General features: G+C 40.5%; 1 protein-coding gene across 1 annotated transcript in view; it reads right to left on the reverse strand.

Moving 5' to 3' along the window:
* The window catches only part of RYR3 (ryanodine receptor 3), a 564315-nt gene that overhangs the window by 357537 nt on the left and 189657 nt on the right, over window positions 1-17121 (reverse strand). The window contains exon 3 of the mRNA XM_058427349.1: window positions 8406-8513. Within this exon, the coding sequence (XP_058283332.1) occupies window positions 8406-8513 (108 nt within the window). The remainder of the gene's footprint in view (window positions 1-8405; window positions 8514-17121) is intronic.

The following is a 17121-nucleotide window of genomic DNA, read 5'->3' on the forward strand; positions in this document are numbered from 1 at the left end:
TTGGGAGGCCCAGGTGGGCGGATCACGAGGTCAGGAGATCGAGACCATCCTGGCTAACATGGTGAAACCCCATCTCTACTAAAAAATACAAAAAATTAGCTGGACGTGGTGGTGGGCGCCTGTAGTCCCAGTTACTCGGGAGGCTGAGGTAGGAGAATGGCATGAACCTGGGAGGCAGAGCTTGCAGTGAGGTGAGATCGCGCCACTGCACTCCAGCCTGGGTGACAGAGCAAGGCTCCGTCTCAAAAAGATAAAAAAATAAAAAAATAACTTTCAATGTTTTGAAGAAATAAAAAATGATTCCACAGGCAAGTCATTCTAATTGGAGAGCAGTGGTAAAACAAACTGCCTAGTGACGAATTTCTATGTGTGCAGCCACCTCTAATTTCACAACACTGAAGGGTGAGGTGCACTAGTGGTTTCTTTTTTTTTTTTTTTTAATTGCAGAGACACAAAGAATGGAAACTGCCCTGAACACTCACAAGTGAAAGGCCCAGTTCATGACAAATACAGCTTGAAGTCAGTTGTCCATGCAAAGTACATGTATATTGAAGGAGTGAATAACATACCCATTCCGAGAGATCACTGAGCTAGCAAAATCAAAAACAAAACAGTAAATGGATATTTTAGCGTGCGCAGGTTTTGCTGAAAGCTTTCAACTTATTTGAGGAGTCTACTGATACTTACTAAAGAGTTTTTTTTAAAAAAAAAAAAGAGGGTGGATTTCCTACCTGGTAAATATTTTGTTATCTTAGAGGTTTGCAAGAGCATTAAATGTAAAAGTTTGTTTTTCCTGTTTTTCTCTAGTACAGTGCTGATATCATCAACAAACTATAAGCAAGCAATGTACTGTCGCCTAAGTCAGCTGTATCACTTTTTTATAACTAACATTTAAATAAGAAAATCCGCCCAAGAAAAATGGTCAATACCTACATCAGGCAATTTGGAATTTCTCATAGAATTGCAATCGATTAATCAATCAGATTTTGCTTAGACCAAGAAAGGTGCTTTCTTACCATGAAGGTCTTCCAGATGGCATATTTTAACTAAAAATCATGTCATCAAAAGGCCAGTCCAAAAATGAAATGTGAGTTATTTGCATATATCTTCATAAATATCAGCTTATCAAGGAAACATTAAAATCCATTATATCAGCATAAAATCCTAAAATCATAGCATAACATGAGAAAGAACAGTAAGGAGGGGATAGGCAAGGGGGAAGAGGATGTACATATGTTTAATGACAATTTGGTCTGTGAAAAAAAAAAACACATTGAAACTTTAGTTTGGAGGCCTCTCGTTTATACCAATATTTAATTTATCAAAATAATTCCTAGCTCTTTGAGGAAAGAAAACCTGTCAAATATACATGATATGTCCCCTATAACTTCACAAGAAAATTTACGGGAGAACTTGGTCTCAAAAAAAATTAAAATTATGTACTCAATGCTTAGTGTTTTAGCGTTGCTGTCCTGGAAGGATTTTGTAAAATTCTCCTTGTCCATAGCAAAGAAGAAAGAATAAATACATTTATTCATTCTACCTAAATAAATGGGAGCCAAGGTCTCAAGTAATGGTTAATACAAAAGGGAGAACATTTCCACAGCTCATCAGTGATGGGCTACAGCCCATAGGACACACCAGAGGAAGTGACGTGATGACACTTTTCCATTTTAACTCGGTACATTGCAACCATTACAGACCTGAGAAAGGACTTTGCATCTAAGTGGTGTCATATAGAGGTGGGGAACCTGAAGCCCAGCTGGTAAGAGATTTGCTTGAAGTTAAATTTCCAGTTGGTGGCATTGTTAAGACCCAATCTAAACCTCCCAACACCCAGCTTTGTCACCGAAACAGGCTGCCTGCCACGAGTACATCTGTAAAATGAACTCTAACACAGGGCAGCTTTTAAAGAGTAGGTTTCAACAAGCTTTTGCACGTGAGAGCAATTTTGCCAAGTCGATTTGTTATTTTGCAAGTATAAAAACATTATTTTTGCAGCAGGTGTGGATGGTCAGCCATAGATTTAAAAAGGGAAAGAACAGCATCTGAAACCAGAATGTTATTCTTGTCCCTCTCCAAGGAAAAAGCAGAGTCAAGTCAAGCAAGTTAAAAATTTAATGATGTGATATCCTGTTCTTACCAATCAGGTGTAGGGAGGGGGAGTGTCCCAAAGGTTAGCAGCCTGAAAGTCGTCGGCACTGGGGTGGGGAGGTCCTGAGCGAGGGCACCAAGGATGTTCTTGGACAGCTTGAGGCAGTGGCTTTTTACCAACGGGTACAAAGGAAATTCAGGCTTTCAACACCTAACATGGCTATTCTGCTGTAGGGACTTGACACATATATGGGCAAGACCTAGGACTTACATCACAATATAAGCATGAGTGACTCAGTACTTATTCTCCAAACGAAATCTTATGAACTCTCCTGAAGTGTAATCAATGCTTGTTAGATTTGACTCATTAAATTAGGTATTTTTAAAAATGTAATATTAAAACATGTTAATGGGGATGAGGTTTAGAGTTATGGACGCAGTTCCTCCATCGTCATGTTTCCTCCTCACACACATACAAAATAAATTCTATTACTAATTTTTTTGTAACACTTATAAAGGGAAGATAAAAACCTCAGAGTGAGATGCTAAATCTGGATGGTGGTGGTTCCCCTTTTCTTCTATGATATAAAAATGTTGGCAGGCACACAAGAACCCAGGAAGAAAGAAGTAAGGATCCTATTTTCATTCTAGAGGAGTTTGCACAACATGTCTAAATCCTGGCACAGCCACAGTTCAGACTTTAAACAAGGGGCTTCTAATAATTCCCTTCATCAGTGTTTGTTTTGATATATTTATCAGCTAGCAGTGTCACGGCAGATGCATTGTTAGCCAATTCTTTTTTAATGATGTTGCCACCTGTCACTAAATATTTTGTGAGTTTATGAGATGAATGAATGTCCTGAACTTGGCTGCAAGGTAAATATCTCATGTATCTCATGACATGCACTGTAAGGACCTTTACGTGAATATAGCATAATGTATGTTTACGCTTCACTGGCCGTTTACAAGGTCACATGATACCAGGAGACAACTCCTAGTAGTCACAGGCATGTCATCTTCAGGAAGCAGTAACATATGACAAATGTGCCACACCATTTCACTAGCAACCATGCTGTGTGTGGTATTCCCTACTGTAAAGACAAGAATAAATCAAAGGAGCCAAAAGCTCCTTTCAGAGTTAATGGGACTATCAAATCACACAAGTAATACAGGGAAATGAAGAACTTCTCAGTGAGGACATCTGTTATAAAGGTTCTTGCAGAAATAATATCTTTCCAGGTCACATTTCCCAATCAAGGTTTTTTGTTTTGTTTTGTTTTGTTTTGAGATGGAGACTTGCTCTGTCGCCCAGTCTGGAGTGCAGTGGCGCAATCTCAGCTCCCTGCAAGCTCCACCTCCTGGGTTCACACCATTCTCCTGCCTCAGCCTCCCAAGTAGCTGGGACTACAGGTGCCTGCCACCACGCCTGGCTAATTTTTTTGTATTTTTAGTAGAGATGGGGTTTCACTGTGTTAGCCAGGATGGTCTCGATCTCCTGACCTTGTGATCCGCCCACCTCAGCTTCCCAAAATGCTGGGATTACAGGTGTGAGCCACGACGCCCAGCCCAATCAAGGTTAAAAGGCTGCTTGTGTATTAGCATACCAGATATTTTAGCATCCAAAGTCAGGCATAATCTTATGTGTTCTGGACATGGATGAAGTGTCACGTTCACGTGGCAACTATACAATTAGTTTTATATTTTTATATATACCATTTATATAATTCATTTTATATTTATACTTCATCTCTCTTTGTAGTTGTAAAGATTTGACATTGATGAAGTCAACTTTTAGAGAAAACCGGAGCCCTTATTGGAAGGAGTGCAGCTGATAATTGTGTTAAGCAAGGCCTTTCATTCCTAGAAGCATTATGCCAGTTCATGTCAGAACCCATGTGGAGTTAAGCTTAACATGCACCTAGTTGTGTAGCACAGGACTCTCCTTCCTTTGAGGAAGTTTGAATATTCCTGAAGGATCCGTGTAACAGGAGGATGTGGACCAGGGATGAACAGAGGAACCAATACTTTTATTTTCAAACTCACAGGCAGTTGTAGGCACTGATCTCATTTAATTCTCACCCAGTCCTATGAGACAGATTGCATCTTGAAGATGTGGAAACTAAGGTACAGAAAGGAGAAATAATTTGCCCCAGAGGTCACCTGGTCCAATATAGGCTGGACTGAAAACACATCTGCCTGACACTGAAGACTGAGCATTTTTTTCATCACAAATGCTGTTTGCTCTCACTTTAAAGTCATTTCTGTAGTATGATGGGGATTGAGGGCTTAGAGGGAGTTGGGGACATCTCTTTCAGTTCCATGTGCTGCTGAAGGTTGGTAGACACTATAGGTCTAATCAATTGAAAATGTGAAAATACTCTCATATTTGATTGCAGGAATTTTACTTCAAACTGTAGCCATAAGATTGGCTGCAGTGCCAAGCATCTATCCCTTGGTAATTTTCCCCTGAACAAAATTACATAGGATTAGATCAGAGGTAAAGTGATCCAAGGAGGAGCTGAGATAGGGCAGACTCTGAGAGGCACAAAATGTTCTCTGCTCCGGGTCCTCCTCATCACCGATTCTCCTTCTCAATATAAAGCTGGCTTCCATGTGCTACTGGCTGCAGCTAAGGACATTTAAATAATAAAGAAACCTCTTTGCTGTTAAATTAGGGCACTTTTGTTTTCTTTGTTAGCAAGAGAAATTGCTGCAGAATTGTAAATCTTTGCAAAAAGACTTCTGTACACTCAACGCCTGAGTAAACAAACAGCTGAAGTCATCTTTAAAAATGTCCAGTTGCTACACAGCAGTGAACAGACACAGTACACCAGGACCAATTTTTGACTAGAAGGAAAAATTATACTCTTCAAAGCCTCCCATTTGGTGGCAGTCATGATCATTAGTGAAAGCAATATCTATTTAAGAGCAGAAAATGGCTATTTCCAAACAGAATGGAGTGGCATGCAAAGAAGGCTTCATCCCACTCAAACATCCCCAGGCTCTCCAGAGAATCATTCCGCTCTGTCATGTTAACTCACTTCCTTCTTCATTTTTCCTCTTTTTCTTCCCTGCTGAATATTATCTTCTAAAATCAAATTAAATACCAATAGTAAATGTGCACAGTAATTACTTCAGAAAAGCAAAATAATCAGACTCAAGAGAAGATATAAAACTCGTATTTTTCATATGAAAGACTGAGAGCCCAGACGGAATTGTGAGAAAGTTCCAAGAGGGCTCTAGTACCTGAAGCTGCTGTTCAGGTAACTATGTTTTGGAGTCATCAATGCACAGTAAAATAATATGATTTGAAAAGAGTTCCTTCCCATCTGTGTTCCATCTCTCTTCTCAAGTCCCTTTTCTCTGAGATCTCCAGTGAATACTACTCCTTATAATAGTGATAAATGTGTCAAGATGGGAAATAACTATTAGGTCTCTCTTATCTTTGGCAAAAATAGAACAAAAGGCAATATGGAAAATTTCAGAGTCTGACTCAACGTGATGATGATGATGATTCTATAGATATTAACAAAAATGTCACGGATCATTTATTATGAACATGAGTTTTTAAAGAAGAGTAGATTATTCAAATAAGATTTAATGTATTGGTTTCTACATGTTGTAACTTATAAATGGCTTCTGAAATATATAATTATATTAAACAAACTTCTGCTATAACATGCCTGGTAATTAAGGTAGGTCTTATTCATAGATTCTAAAATGAAGAGCTCAGTTTTATTAAAGTGGGTCCTTCCATTCTACTTGGAACATGAATGATTACTTATTCTTCTTAAGACAAACCAAGTTAAGACTATTAAGTTCTTTGCAACAAGGAAGAACCAGAACTTTTGAATTTACTTTCTCATCTATAGGACTCTGAACCACTCAAGCTAAATGATAAAGAAAAAGAAGTCCTTTGAAATATACTTTTAAGACAAATCAGGATAAGAGAATCGCCAAGAAATAATTCTCCAGTTAACATAGTATCTCTTTGTCTTCTTAACTTCTATCCTGAGACCATAGTAGGCTGGGTCTAGAAGATCTTATTTGATACTGAAAGTGGTGATATTTAAAATCAACTAGGTCTCCCTCAGCAAAGATTTCTGTATATGATGCATCTTGGAAAAAGAAGAGTGATCAATTAAAAAAAGTTTCCCGGTTAGGTGCGGTGGCTCACACCTGTAATCCCAGCACTTTGGGAGGCCGAGGCAGGCGGATCACGAGGTCAGGAGGAGATCGAGACCATCTTGGCTAACACGGTGAAACCCCATCTCTACTAAAAATACAAAAAAATTAGCTGGGCATGGTGGCAGGCGCCTGTAGTCCCAGCTACTCGGGAGGCTGAGGCAGAAGAATGGCGTGAACCCGGGAGGTGGAGATTGCAGTGAGCAGAGATCTTGCCACTGCACTCCAGCCTGGGTGACAGAGTGAGACTCCGTCTCAACAACAACAAAGTTTCCCTAAACTGGAAGTGTTTGAGAGTATGTGGAAGATAGAAGATGCTGAGGTCAATGCAAGGAATGGAGAAGTGAACCCAGACTGAGGTGAACATTAAATGAACAAAAATCTCACCTGTGTTAATGATCTAAGGCACAAAGCAAACTATTCTCAGTTGTCTTACTAAAGCATACTGCTATAAATCAAAAGAGTGAAAGCACACAAATATTTGGTATTAAGGGTCTTAGAGATCTAATTCACAGAACACTGTGGCCCCAAGAGATTAGATGTACCGAAGATCACATTAAGGGCTGGAGGATGGCCGAAATGTAAACATCGTTTCTCTTGATTCTATGGTCAATTGCCTCTTCTACTACAAATGAGACATGTCTGTACTATGTACAACTTCAAGTTGCACATATGTCTGTACTATGTACAACTTCAAGTTGTACATATGTCTGTACTATGTACAACTATGTACAACTATGTCTGTACTATGTACAACTTCAAGTAAGAACAAACTGTGTTACTAGGTAACTGCAAACAGTTTCTACCCACAGACAGCGTACTCTCCAGTAGCGAAGAAAAAAGGCTTGCAATGACAGTACAGAGTGATAAGAGCTATGACAGAAAAAGTACCTAATGTCCCAGCAACAGACTTGTGGGGTCAGCAGAGGCTTCTCAACTGATCTAATAACTAAACTGGTTCCTTGAAGGATACATATAGGGATTACATAAGGGAAGTGAGAGAGGAGGAGGGAAGCTGTTCCATGTGGAGGGAATAGCTGATATGCAGGATCAGAGGCAAAAGAGAACTGGCATGTTTGAGGCAGAGAGAGGAATCCGATGTCACTGGGACACTGAGTACTTGGTGGGATGTGGTGAGAGGTGGGGCAGGAAAGGTGAACAGGGCTCACCAACTCCTAAACGGCTCTATGCCATGTTTAGGAATTTGGAATTTATCTCAAAGTAATGGGAAGACAAAGGATTTTAAAACAGGCAACTGTAATCATTGTATTTACATTTTGGAAAGAACTGCTGAGTGGAAAAATGGGAGGAGGGGGTGAGTATAGGAGGAATCAAAGCAATTAATAGGCTGTTGCCGTAACCGAAAGGTAGAGGACAGTCATCTAATGGAGTATGGGGGAGTGAGGATGGTGGAGAAAAATGGTTGAATTTGAGATATTCAGGCAGTAGAATTAAAGTATTTGATGATAAATATATAAAAATGAATGTGAGTCATTAGGAAAGGGAAGAGTCAAAAATTATTTTGAAATATCTGGCCAAAGTCTTGCCCAAAAGCCTGCCGACATAGGCAATATGGAGCTTGTCTCTTAGTTATAAGGATCATTTTACTGACAATGGAAACTCAAGACAATTCTGTACTTGCTCATCATCAGTGAAACCATCAAGTTCTGGACACATGTCAAAGACTCATAATTCTGCAGGAAATCATGTTCAAACTGTTGTAACTTGGTTGTGCTCCATTGGAGCAGTCATAACTCCCCAGTGAGGTTTCTCCAAGGAAAAAGAAACTGCCTCACAGGCACACTGAATCTCAAGACCCTCTCAGCCTCTCCACATTCGCTGGTGAATTCCGGGGTAAGAGAGGAGAGTAGGCTTAGCATCCAATGCCTTGCTCATGCAGCATTAGTGGTGGTCCATTTTCTGGTGGGAGCTGATTAACTCAAAGGAAGCAGAAGTAGGGCTGCTAAATAACAACAACTCATCTCAGGGAGAAAAATTTGCTATCTCCATATGAGTTATCTCAACAGTCCTAAAATGTTTCAGTTCAAAGTTGGATGAAATGTACAATGTATTTTGGGGATGTGGTGCGCCCCAGTCCCAACCTAGGACACAATTCAGGTACTCACCCCTTCGCCGCCATTTTCACCTGTGTTGGCAAGCATTTCCTGCAGGGCTCTGACAGATAGGGACTGTTCCAGCACAAAATTGCAGACGCAGAGATCTGGAGGAATGTACTGTGGAAATAAAATCAGAATGAGGATACCTACTCATATCAGTCAGAAATCAGTCACTCAACAACATCTCAAGGGCAAAGAGCCTATGAATCAAAATGACAGTTGGATGAATAGGAATGCAAAAAGGTGGCTTTCTCTTGTTCAAAATGGGTTTTAAGCTGGTTTCTAAAGAATGCTAAGAAAAGCCCCATATATCAAGGGAATAGTTTCCAACATGTCAGGATCGACTTGAGGGAAGGCTGGCGGTACATATGGAAGAACACAGACATAGCCTTGCCAATGAAGGGAGAGGAAGGGAAGGCTGATCTACAGCCAAGTCTGGGTGAGACCACAGAAAGCAAGCCACTGGGATCTCATCCACAATAATCTGTAAAAGGGCAGTGGATAGACCATAATGTGGCTCTAGACAGTGGTGACCCTAATAGAGAATCCATTTATTTGTTAAGAAACCTAGATATAGTATAAAAAGAGGCCATAGAGGGGGTTAAGAGCTATATAAATATAGCATAATCAAAGGAATGTCCAGAACTTTAAGAATTGATGATCCCCTTAACAATCATTCCAATTTATTAGAATCAGTTAACAGTGACCAGTTAACATCATGACATTCATGCCTATTCTGGGACATTTCTTAACAGTTAAAGATAGCCTTCTTTGCATACTAACAGTAGCTAATATTTATTGAGTGCTTTATGCCAGGTACTGTTCTAAGGGCTTTGCATAGGTTAACTCATTTAATCTTCACAACCATCCTATAAGAGAGGGACTATTAATATTCCAGTTTCTAGCCAAGGAAACGAAGGCACAGTGAGTTTAGGTCGCCTGCCCAAGTGTTACATTTGGCTGAGTCAGATACAAATCCAGACAGTCTGTCTCCAAAGTTCATGCACTTAACCCTACACTGTTCCTGCCACTAATAAAAATGTTAAAGTTTTTCTTCACTGTGAGAACATTTTAGATCAGCAAATATTCAAGTATTTCATTTATGTAATGCTTGATATTGGAAAAGATACAAAGAAATACAAAGCAAAACCACTGCCTTTCTGGAGTTTACAATCCCATTTCAATGACACACCATTTTCCTTGAGAATACAGCTTGTGATCACCTGTGTACCAATCCTTTGTTTCCTACATGATATTGGCAGAACATCAATACCAAGAGAACAACAGGAATGAGGAATGAGGGCCAGAAGCTACCGACAGCCATGCCTAACACTTCAAAACAGGTAAAGCTGTTTCCGTGGAGCTCCACTTTAAAAGCTAAACCAAGACTGCTGCTAAGGCTCCGACAACCTCTCTAACTTCAGCATTTAGTTTTAAAATAAAAATAATGGAACTGACCATCTTTAAGTTCCCTTTAATTTCCAAGTGTTGGTTTATTCTTCCACTTCTCCCAACTGCAATTTCTCAAAAATAAGATAATCGGCCTGCTGGACCTGCTTACAATTTTCCTTTATTAAAGTTTTAAGTCAGGAATGGACAATCCTATTCCAAAGGTATGTTTGAGTGACATACATTTTCAAGTACTTTTTCTACTAAGGATTTGAGTGAGTACAAGTCACCCAGACGTACCTATTCCAAAGGTACGGCTGAGTGACATGCATTTTCAAATACTTTTCTACTAAGGATTTGAGTGAGTACTTTTCTACTTAAATACTTTTCTACTCAAGGTCTCTATGCTGAGAAATCCTAAAAACCTAGTCTTAGAATTCTGGCAATACAGGAATTTGCCCAATCCTTTTTTATTAAAACAATTAACTATGAAGAGATTGTAACAGAGGAGGATTACTGCCTTTATTTTGTGTTGTTCACTTTGTTTTCAAAGTCTGTTCTCAAAGCAGGTAATTAACTCATTTGTATGGGACTTGAGCAAGCAGGCAGCTGGTGATGCAGGGCAGAGCTTCATGTCCAGGAAATGTTTGTACAGTACATACAGCATTATTACAAGTAGCATACAATTATATGACAAAGCATTTCCTTAAGACCTTATACCATAAACATATATTGTCTAACTTAGTCTTCCAAAATGTGATGCCATCTCAGGAGACTTTATATTTTTCTACCACTCTGCCTACCTGAATTTCATGTTCCCAGAATAGGAAGCATAAAAGCCATAGTTTGCTTGTTTCTTCCTCTTCCAATTCATTAGAATGAATGATTTGGAGATTTCCCATTGAAGAATGTCTGCAGTTATGGTTGGCCCTTTAAAGTCTGCTTTACAGTTTAATTTGGCAAATTAAATGGTCACAACATTCATGCCCACTTTTACAATAAACCTATTCAGTCTATTCTCTTTAAGACAGAAACCTTCATAGCTCCAAATGCTAGAGATTCTGCCCTTACATGACATCGTGTAATTCTAAGTCAGCTTGCTTTCCTTCCTGTGTCTGGTTTGTTCAGACAGGAGACAGGACTTCTCCTTGTCTCTGCCATCAACCATTTTGAAGGAGAAGCACTAATAGATAATAGGGACACTAGGCATACTATAATTATAGCTGTCCTTTCAATCCAGGTATTGAAAGTCCCCAGGTGGTCATAATTTCATTACTGGTTTGAATGGGTACATTTAAACAGGATGATAGTGTGCCTGGAGACGAAGCCTCTCAAATGAGAGCACCGTACCTGCCACTGGTTTAGAGAGTTTCCTGGCAGCTTAGTTTCTGTACCTCTGGCATGTGGTCCCGCCTGGACTCTCAGTACTTGGAAATAAGAGCATGCCACTCCAATAGCACACAAAACAATGTGTGGGCAGTGGTAAGGGAGGGAACAGAGCAACTGGAATGTCTGGAGAAAAACAAAACAACTAAAAACTTATGACATGAATGGAGCACAGAGCCATCTGACCTGCTATGCCAGCTGCCATCCTTAATTTAACTCCAAACTGGCCTGAACTCCCACCTCCACACTCCTAAAGAATGAGCAAAGGCCACTCGTCCATCAAAGCTAATTTGTTTGCAGCCGTGAGAGTCCCCTAGGAGGCCAGCTCATTGTGTCTGTGCTGTGGAACCTGTGCCTCAGTCACTCTACCTGGCAGGCATGGGGCAAGTGTTTGATGATTCTCAGCATGGAGAGAAGGGCTCTGTCGACATCTGTTCCGAAATGGCTCCTCATCACTCTCCCCAAGCCCTGTCCTGAGCCTAGAGAAGCACTACATTTCCAAATGTCCTACAGGAAACCTTGAGAGGCCAGGGCCCTTGGGTAAGCCAGGAACTAGGATTCACTTAGCCTCACTATGTGGAAAATAGTAGGAGGCAAGGTCTATATATCCTCCGTGCTCCATAAATCTACATAATGGCATATTTTTCTGGGGCTTATTGAATCCTGGCTAGTAGGAATCTGCTGCCCCTGTTTTATAGTCATTTAGCATTTCTCTATCTGGCAATCGACAACATTCACTTCACACTGTACTAGCATACACTAGCCAAGCCCTCAGGGAAATGAGGTGGGGAGTTAATTACACAAAGGAGGACTGTCACCTCTCCATCGTACTGTTAACTGCAGTCTATTTTGGCTTATATAGTTCTTGATGCATTGAGGTTTGTCTGTTTCACTACATTGTGGGTCCCTTGAAAGAATCTGTGCCTTATTCTACTGTTGGTATCACAAGTACGTAGAAGAGTAAGCACCCAACTCAAGTCTTCTTGAACAGACCCTGTGTCCTTCAAGACTATCATCCAGGAGTGTGGTGCTGATCATGGCTGTGGCTGTAGACAGACTGCAATGACTCCTCAAGTCTCCTGCCTGTTATTCAACATGTCTTTCTTCTCCCAGTGTCACGAGCCCCTTTCACTTCTCTGTTAATCTGTCTGGTTCATACACGGTCATGCCTCAGTGATATACCTTGTAGGTGTGTCAATGGCTCTGAAGGCACTAAGAGTGAACACTCTAGTGTAGGATTACCTGAAGTCAAATCTCTGATCAACTATTCATTAGCTGAATGACCTTATGCAGGTAACTTAGTTTCTGTTATACACACCTTTGTTTCCTTATCTGTATAATGGAGATATAATAGTACCTACTTCTCAAAATAAACTAAGGTTTTATACTTAAAGAGCTTAAAATAGGATCTGATGTGCACAGTAAATACTTAATAAATGTCAAGCATATCCAAAAAAGAGCAATGAAATCAAAACTCAGTAACTCACTTATATGTTCACTAATATATTTTTGAAGTTCTTATTTGTATAAGAATAAGGCAAAATCCCTGTCTTACAGGATTGTGTGATTTAGCGGAATGTCAGGGAAGCAAATGAGTAATTTTCAGAGCATGAGACAAAAGGCCCAGAGGTAAGAAAACATGTGAGGAAGCACATAGAGTTGAGGATGGCTGGAGTGGAAAGGAGAGAGGGAGACAGAGGGGAAGACAGAGGGGAAGAGAGAGCGGAAGGAGGGAGGAGCAAAGCCCACTTTGGAGGACAGGGAGGGAAACGGAGGGAAGAGAGGTAAAGAGGGGTAGAAAATGGGAGAGAGGCGCCGGGCGCGGTGGCTCACGCTTGTAATCCCAGCACTTTGGGAGGCCGAGGCGGGCGGATCACGAGGTCAGGAGATAGAGACCACGGTGAAACCCCATCTCTACTAAAAATACAAAAAATTAGCCGGGCGTGGTGGTGGGCGCCTGTAGTTCCAGCTACTCGGAGAGGCTGAGGCAGGAGAATGGCGTGAACCCGGGAGGCGGAGCTTGCAGTGAGCCGAGATTGCGCCACTGCACTCCAGCCTGGGCGACAGAGCAAAACTCCGTCTCAAAAAAAAAAAAAAAGGAGAATGGCGTGAACCCGGGAGGCGGAGCTTGCAGTGAGCCAAGATTGCGCCACTGCACTCCAGCCTGGGCGACAGAGCAAAACTCCGTCTCAAAAAAAAAAAAAAAATGGGAGAGAGGAGGAGAGAAAGGGAGAGGAAGGGGAGGGGGAGAGAGGGAGGGGGAGAGAGGGGGAGAGAGGGAGGGGGGGAGAGGGGGGGGGGGAGAGGGAGGGGGAGAGAGGGAAAGGAGTAAGCATGGGGAGGTTAGAAGTGAGGCTTAGGAAGAAGTATTAGACTGCGTCTTGAGTACTCTTGCCAAGGAGGAGTTTGGGCTTCATTTTCAAAGAACAGGGTGCCATTAGAGCAAGTTACGTAGGAAATGATATAATCAAATTGGCATCTTTGAAAGAATTGCAGGTCCAGTGTTAAGAAGGCTAAACTGATTTTTGACAAAGGCATTAAGAGCATACCCTGGGGAAAGAACAGTCTCTTCAACAAACGGTGCTGAGAAAACTGAATGTGCATAGGCTGAAGAATGAAACAACACCCCACACACACCATATCTAAAAATCAACTCAAAATGGATTAAAAACTTAAATGCAAGACTGGAAATTATAAAACTGTTGGAAGAAGACATCTAAAAATGGTTCAGTACATTGGTGTGGACAAAGATTTTATGAATAAGAAAGATCTCAAAAACACAGGCAACAAAACAAAAATAAATACGATTATATCAAAAAAGCTTTTGCACAGAAAAGGAAACAACAGAGTAAAGAGACAGCCTGCAGGATGGGAGAAAATATTTGCAAACTATTCATCTGACAAGGAATTAATATCTAGACTATACAAGGAACTCAAACAACTAAACAGCCCCCTCCCCACCCCGCCAAAAAAACTCAACTACAAAATGAGCACGTGGTCTGAATAAACATTTCTCAAAAGAAGACACAGAAGTGGGCAATAGGTATTTGAAAAATGCTCATATCACTAATCAGGGAAATGCAAATCAAAGCCACAATGATAGTAGTCCAGTTGAGATGCCCACTATCAAGATGACAAAAAATAACAAATGCTGATGAGGATGCATAGAAGAGAAAACTCTTATACACTGTTGGTGGGAAAGTAAATTAGTACAGCTATTATGCAAAATAGTATGGAGGGTCCTTAAAACACAACTACCGTATGATCCAGCAATCCCACTACTGAACAGAAAATGAAATCAGTATATTGAAGAGATATCTGCACTCCCATGCTTATTGCATATTACATAACCGAGATATGGAATCAATTTGTGTTCATCAACAAATAAATGGATAACGAAAATGTGGTATATATGTACAATGGAGTATTATTCAGCCATAAAAAAGATTAAAATCTTGTCATTGATGGCAACATGGGTCAGCCTGGAGGACATTATGTTAAGTGAAATACGCTAGGCACAAAAAGAAAAATACTGCATATTCTCACTCACATGTGGAATTAAAAGAAGTTGATCTCACAGATGTAGAGAGTAGAATGGTGGTTACTAGAGGCTGGGAAGGGGTGGGGAGAGAGAGGCTGGTTAATGGATGTAAAATTGCAGCTAGCTAGGAATAATAAATTCTAGTGTTCTATAGCACTTAGGGTGACTATGGTTAACAATAATTTAACGTATATTTTAAAATAGCCACAAGAGCAGATTTTGAATGTTTCTAACACAAAGAAATGATAAAGATTTGAGGCTACAGATGTGCTAATTAGCCTGATTTGATCCTTACATATTGTATGTATTAATCAAAACATTACACTGTACCCCATAAAATATGTACAATTCTTATGTGCCAATTTTAAAAAGAGAGATAAAGAGGGCTAGGCTGAAGCAGAGAGATAAATTAGGAGGTTTTGCAGTCAACTGGGTAAGAGGTGACAATGGCCTAAATTAAAGTGGCAGCAGTAGGAATAGAGATAAGGGAATGGATTTTTAAAATCTTGAGAAGTTAGGAGAGATGAGGCCTGGTGACTAAGTGGATATGGGAGATGATGGAGCAAGACTGGGAGATGAGCAGGTTTCTACTGGATGGGACAGAAAGCAATAAGGACAGGACTGAGCAAGAACAAGTCATGGCAAGTGTCAGAAAGACCATGTAGACAGCATTTAAATATGGCAGATAGCCCACTGGGACCTCTCATTTGGGCCAACAGAAAGGTGACAGGAAAGTGGAGAAATTTCTGTGGTGATGTATAGGTATCTCTGCAGATGTCAGCAGGGGTAGGCTCCTCTGGGAGAAGAGGAGGAATCTGGGGAATTAAAGCGTATTCTCCACAAAAGGAGAATTAGTGGAGGCTGGGCAACCAGAGTCAGCCCAATTAACCTCACTGTCCTTCCCCGTATTAGCCATGCAGGTAGCCAGTCCTTAGAGAAGGAAACAATGTACGTTCAGTCCTGTAACAGCTGCTCTGGGGACAAACAAACAAAGTAAGGCATGGTTTCTGTCCTTCAAGGAATTTTTTTTTACCTATTTGAGGAGACAGATCTACTGTACACGAAACTTTATAAAACAATACGAAAAAAGGAAATTCAATGCTAAATTGAGAGGTTTGGCATATAAAGTCGTACAGGAACTTTCCCAGGGACGATGTGATTAGGCAGGTACACCCAGGCAGGAGCTTGGCTTTGGGGGTGAAGAGGATTTATTCATATATGGGCAAGAAGGAGTTCCTGCATATAGTAAGATCTCAAATTTTTGTTTAGTGAATGATCCAAATGGGAGAGTTATTCTTTCCATTTTTTGTATTGTGTGTGTGCATTCTTCCCTTCTGTTTAAAATTTCATTAATTAAAGCAGCATTCTAAAATTACAGGCTTTACCGAATTTGTCCTCGCCTCCCTTTGCTTTTTCTCTCAACTCCTCAAAGAAAAAGAGCACATATATAAGGATATCATGAATGAGGAATGGGTGTGAGCAAAGGAAAGAAAAAGTAGTACACCACTTCACCAGGCCCTCAATTTCCCCCTTTATGCTCTCTTCATGCTACCTGAGACTGCCTCGTTCAGGAATAAATATGGGTGGTGTTCATTGTCGTGGCTCTAGATTTCAGATTGTGTAGACACAGAGTCTACTTCTTCAGGGGCATTATGTCTGCTGGTAGAAGGTGGAGATGAACTCGGTCCCCGGTGGCCTGGCTTCCATATGCACTGCATTTGCTTCATGACCTCAAACAGGGCTGACTGCCATCTCCCTATGATGGTTTTATATAGTCCTACTCAAAGACATGGATGAGAAGACTTCTCAAGCTCTCCTGGGCAGAAAACCACTATCGCCTCTGGAAAATGTCCCAGGTCAACCAGGCCTCATGGGGTACAGTGGAACTCAATAAGGACCACATTTTCATGGGACAGCATCAGGATAGGTGGAGATGGTATGTGTAGTTTGTATTTCAGGACCTTTGGGCACTTTAAAGACATTATCTCATAAACCTACAGCAGACCTGAGCTCACTTACAGACTTCCAATCAATTATTGATAACACATAATTATTTGCATTGTAGTTATACTTCAAAGGTGAAGCCAGTCATTAATATCTATACCTCATCTTAACCAGATTTTATTTATGTATTCGTGCTGTTAAATGCTTTTTAAGCCTACCTTTGTGACCTCTGGAAAGTTGTTGATAGTTTATAATGGAGAAAGTTACATGGTGAATGTTTAAATCTGATGCTGTTGGCTAGTCTCTGGATTTCTACAAAAATAATCAATGATTGTACAATCATATTAGAGGTGAGTCCATTGAAATACAAAGGAACTAGGTAAAACTTATATGGGCAAGTAGAGACAGAAGAATAGAATCCATATATACATTTTAAATGTATCCATGAAACTATCTATATAATTG

The sequence above is a fragment of the Hylobates moloch genome, unplaced genomic scaffold (assembly GCF_009828535.3).
Source record: "Hylobates moloch isolate HMO894 unplaced genomic scaffold, HMol_V3 SCAFFOLD_14, whole genome shotgun sequence".
Taxonomy (NCBI): domain Eukaryota; kingdom Metazoa; phylum Chordata; class Mammalia; order Primates; family Hylobatidae; genus Hylobates; species Hylobates moloch.